The sequence below is a fragment of the Nematolebias whitei genome, chromosome 1, assembly GCF_014905685.2.
Source record: "Nematolebias whitei isolate Nwh7 chromosome 1, NemWhi1, whole genome shotgun sequence".
NCBI classification, from domain to species: Eukaryota; Metazoa; Chordata; class Actinopteri; order Cyprinodontiformes; family Rivulidae; genus Nematolebias; species Nematolebias whitei.
The window spans coordinates 56,260,044-56,264,347 of record NC_056498.1 but is presented as its reverse complement, the minus strand read 5'-3'; the positions used below and the strand labels follow the sequence as shown (position 1 = coordinate 56,264,347).

The window sequence follows — 4,304 nt, the reverse complement described above, 5'->3', positions numbered from 1 at the left end:
TTATTTATTTATTTATTTATTTATTTATTTATTTATTTATTTATTTATTTATTTATTTTTAATCTGTCCAGAGGGCTTGATTTAACTTTGCTAGATTCGTCTACCTGGATTATTGAGCATGCATCTGGATATGTGTGAATGGCTTTACGTTATGTCTAAATAAAGATTGAATTAATGTTTTAGATATCCATAAATACGTTCTTCCTATCTATAATAAACATAATGGATATGTGAAATAAACTTCTATGAGTTTCATACATGCCAATTTGTATAGCCAATAAACGTGTTTACTAAGAATTATGAGATGTGTCTATATTTATATAATTACTACTTCTACTTATCTATTTTGTAGATGCTATATTTGATTTTTTTTTTCCTAGTAACATTTTTGTTTCAGATATCCACATTAATTATTTTAGAAAAATGGAGCTGTAAATACTTGCAGTTGAACTACATGTACACATGAATATAACAGAATGGTTTGTTTTTTTTGTCCTATGTAGAAAATGTTTGATATACTCAAAATGTTGATTGTGAATAAATCTTCTGGATATCGAAGTGTTTTATTTACATGCTACAACGGATTGCCCTAACCATGCGAGCCCCTGCTCTGCTGCTTAGCAACAAGCGTTAGCGAGTTAGCTGTAGTTGCCTAGTTAGCCACTCTTCGGTCTCAACATCGGAGCTTTAGCTTTAGCTTGTAGAAAGATAGCAATTCCTTTGCATACGTCCAATGCGGTTGGATTTTTATTTCGTTCTAGACGTGAACTAAAGCTTTAATCTAGTATTGTAAAGGCGAAGTGAGTGTGTGTAAGCATTCATTTGAAATAAATCATAAAAGTGCAGAGCTTTCTCGGGGGAAAGTGGCTAACTTAGCCATAGCATTGTAGTCTGGCGTCTCCACTGGTCACGGAGAGGAGCAGAGAGGGAGGATGTACACATGCCATCGTGGGTTAGCTGGTCGCTTAGCTGATCTGATGTCCGAGGATAAGTTGTAACGAAGCTTAGCAGGTAAGAAATAAAACGCTTTGGTACATTTGGTGTTTCATTCATGCAGTCCAGTAATGCGTCAGATAGCGGACACCTCGACAGCTGCTCCTGTCAGCCGCTATTCAACAGGTTCTTGACCCAGGCGAGGCTGGGAGCTTCTTTGGGAGGACATTACTCTGAAAAGTGGACCTTGAGACCTTCAACATATCACACCCTGTTATAGGTCTGACTTTACAGTGTTATACAATATTTAGGGCTTATTCTGTGCCCAAGTCTTAGGTTTTTAACCATATGGTCTCAAGGCCTGAACCGTGAAGATCATGACTTAAGGTGTCGCAGGAGATGTGTCTCATTTAATAATTTAATTCAACTTGGTGCCATTTACAGATTATCTCTTAAGTTTTTAACCTAACATAGACAGGGTTGTGGCATTATTATAGAATGAAAGATGTGCCTGCAAAACTAACGTTGCAGTTCCACAAAAGTAGCATTTTTTTCTTTTTAACTTTAGAAATGGTTGTGCAAGAACTCTTAATTTCACGTGCTTTGAGTTAAAATGTAATTCATAAGACATGTTTAAATTGTGATAATGTAAATGATTCATTTACACTGAAGTTTAGTTGTTTTTATGGTTGCAAGGTAAAAATTAAACCCCTTACTTAGGTTCAAGGTTCTTTATTGTCGTTCACATCACATGTGGTACATGAGGTGGAACAAAATTGTCTACTCAAGGTCCAAGTTATACCCAAAGATAGCAAAACTATAAAGCATAAAAAGAAAGTTATAAAGAGCGGGCATCAGAATAGTATATAAAGATTTAAGATATACGCTAAACGATACGCTAAAATAAGTTTCTTTAACCCTAAAACAAATTAACTACGTTGCATTTCTGGAAGCAGAATCAGAATCCAAGAAAAGGAGAAGATCCTGATTTTCATTTTATTTTTTTCACCGAACTTGATCAGCTAAAGTGGTAGTTGACATAAAAGCTGTATTATAAGTACGTTTTGGTATAAACAGTGCATGCTGTTTTATTTTAACAATGTTCTGACTGCATGCTATCGCGCCCGATGAATGAATCAGCCTAATTATAGTTGATGACTAATATTAATCTCTGCTGCCACACATATTGTCATTCAAATCCAGTCAGCCTGTTGGACAGCACGGTGACGCAGCAGGTTGTCAGAGTCCAACGACAACAGCTTTGCAACAATATGTTGTTTGGTCAGTCGCTTTACACAAATAGCTCCTAGTTGCCATGTGGAGTTTGCTTGTTTCTGTGTTAATGGAAGAGTAAACATGCTGCCACAGTCTGACTCCCTGTAAAACATTTATTTTAGTGTGCATAAATGTTGGGTCAATAGATAATTACAGCTCTTGAGGACGAGGAGCCATTTGGTCCCAACGAGTGGGTGAGTAATGATGTTGAAAGTGACAAGCTTTAAAACTTAAAGGTTTTTAATTTTACGTCTTAAAATGAGTGTTGCAGTTGTTTTTGGGTAATTTAACATTTGGGGAGTACAGTATATGAAAATGAATGAAACGTGTTTTACTTTGAAACGTTTTGCTCGACACCTACAGCTGGTATCTGTTTGCTGAAACGACCGAGAGCAGCTAAGAAAAGCGGCCACTATGTTGGAGGAGGACATGGAGGTGGCCATCAAGGTGGTCGTGGTCGGAAACGGTGCTGTTGGCAAGTCCAGTATGATCCAGCGGTACTGCAAGGGCATTTTCACTAAGGACTACAAAAAGACAATCGGAGTGGACTTCCTAGAAAGGCAGATTGTGTAAGCAACTGATTAACCGGAAACTTTTTGTTTATTTTGTCATTTATACTTGGAAGTCATTGTGGTTAACGACACAGGCTTTTTGTTTGATTGTGTATTTTCTATCATGTTTTTTACGAATTCTCAATGAACGCCCTCATTTGAAACTAGTCATTTCTTTATAAACATATAACATTTGAATGTGATTTGTTAGGACTGATACGTTGCTGTTTGATTAATTTAAAGTTAGACCTTCCTTGTTACTTGTTTACTGCTGTAGCGTCAATGAAGAGGTTCGACTAATGCTGTGGGACACGGCGGGGCAGGAGGAGTTTGATGCCATTACCAAGGCTTACTACAGAGGTAAGTAAGGTCATCGTAATAAATAAAACACTAGCAAACAGCCTATCAGCTCAGGAAAAGTGTTTCGTTATTCACACAGATACCGTTACAATTTTAAAAGTGTTTTAAAATATTTTACGTTGATAAATTCAGGAGATCGTTAAAAACCTGAATTGTTGGTGTGCGTTCTTCCTTTTCTAGGTGCCCAGGCCTGTGTGTTAGTCTTCTCTACAACAGACAGGGAGTCTTTTCAGGCTATCGACAGCTGGAGGGAGAAGGTGGAAGCAGAGGTCGGGGACATCCCCACAGTTCTGGTGCAAAACAAAATCGATCTCCTGGAAGAGACCGTAATAAAAAAGTAAGGATTCTCTGGAATAGCGGTAAAGCAACTTAAACGTGGGGGGGGAAAAATGTGAGTTTAATGAAAGAACAGCACGAAGAGTTTCTGGAAATAGTTTTCTGTCTGTGCTCGTTTTCCAGCGAAGAGGCAGAAGCTTTGGCTAAAAGACTGAAGCTGAGGTTTTATCGAGCTTCAGTGAAAGAGGATCTTAATGTTAATGAAGGTGAGAAATACAAATTCATCAGGGACAAGTAAAATTAATTCATTCACTAATGATTTTTATTATTTTGCAGTTTTTAAGTACTTAGCTGAGAAGTATCTTCAAAGACTCAAACAGCAAACGGCTGAGGAAACAGAGGTGGTCCACACAACAAGCAATAAAATAGGTAGGAATATTTTCCATATCAGACTTTATTTAAAGCAGATTCTTTAGTGGGGGTGCACCACTGATATATATATATACATATTTCCCCTAAAGGTGTCTTCAATACAATTAGTAGTAACGTCAACAACCAGAGCTCCAGCAACGGCAGAGAAGTCATCACTTTGCGACCTAATAAACAAAGGACCAAGAGGAGTAAAAACCCATTTGGAGGCTGCAGCCTGCTTTAAAGGACATCCTTTTATTTTAGTTACTGACATTAAAAACAGACTAGAAAACCCAGTAAATAACACTGCTTTGATATCTCATAATTAATCCATATCACATTTTTTTCCCTCAAACACTGATTTTTGTTTTCTTACTGATCTGCACACAAAACCTGTCAGCTTTTGTATACCACTGGGGCCTCTGTGGTTGCCTTAAGTAAAAGCTGCAGCTACAATACGTTCCCTCTCAGTCGAGTGACTCGGAACAACACATGAAG

General features: G+C 37.5%; 1 protein-coding gene across 1 annotated transcript; it reads left to right on the top strand.

Moving 5' to 3' along the window:
* The first annotated feature begins 2,576 nt into the window (after positions 1 to 2,576).
* Positions 2,577 to 4,108, top strand: rab23 (RAB23, member RAS oncogene family). Its single transcript, XM_037679107.1, has 6 exons — positions 2,577 to 2,777; positions 3,037 to 3,119; positions 3,300 to 3,456; positions 3,579 to 3,661; positions 3,732 to 3,824; positions 3,917 to 4,108. Exons 1-6 carry the CDS (start codon positions 2,623 to 2,625, stop codon positions 4,048 to 4,050), a joined length of 705 nt encoding a protein of 234 aa, XP_037535035.1. The 5' UTR covers positions 2,577 to 2,622; the 3' UTR covers positions 4,051 to 4,108.
* Positions 4,109 to 4,304: the final 196 nt, after the last annotated feature.

Excerpts from the sequence above, each read along its gene's own strand:
- rab23 (XM_037679107.1), top strand. The coding sequence starts at position 2,623 with ATGTTGGAGGAGGACATGGAGGTGGCCATCAAGGTGGTCGTGGTCGGA. Across the intron at positions 3,120-3,299 it reads TACCAAGGCTTACTACAGAG|GTGCCCAGGCCTGTGTGTTA; the intron begins GTAAGTAAGGTC and ends TTCCTTTTCTAG. Across the intron at positions 3,457-3,578 it reads GAAGAGACCGTAATAAAAAA|CGAAGAGGCAGAAGCTTTGG; the intron begins GTAAGGATTCTC and ends CTCGTTTTCCAG.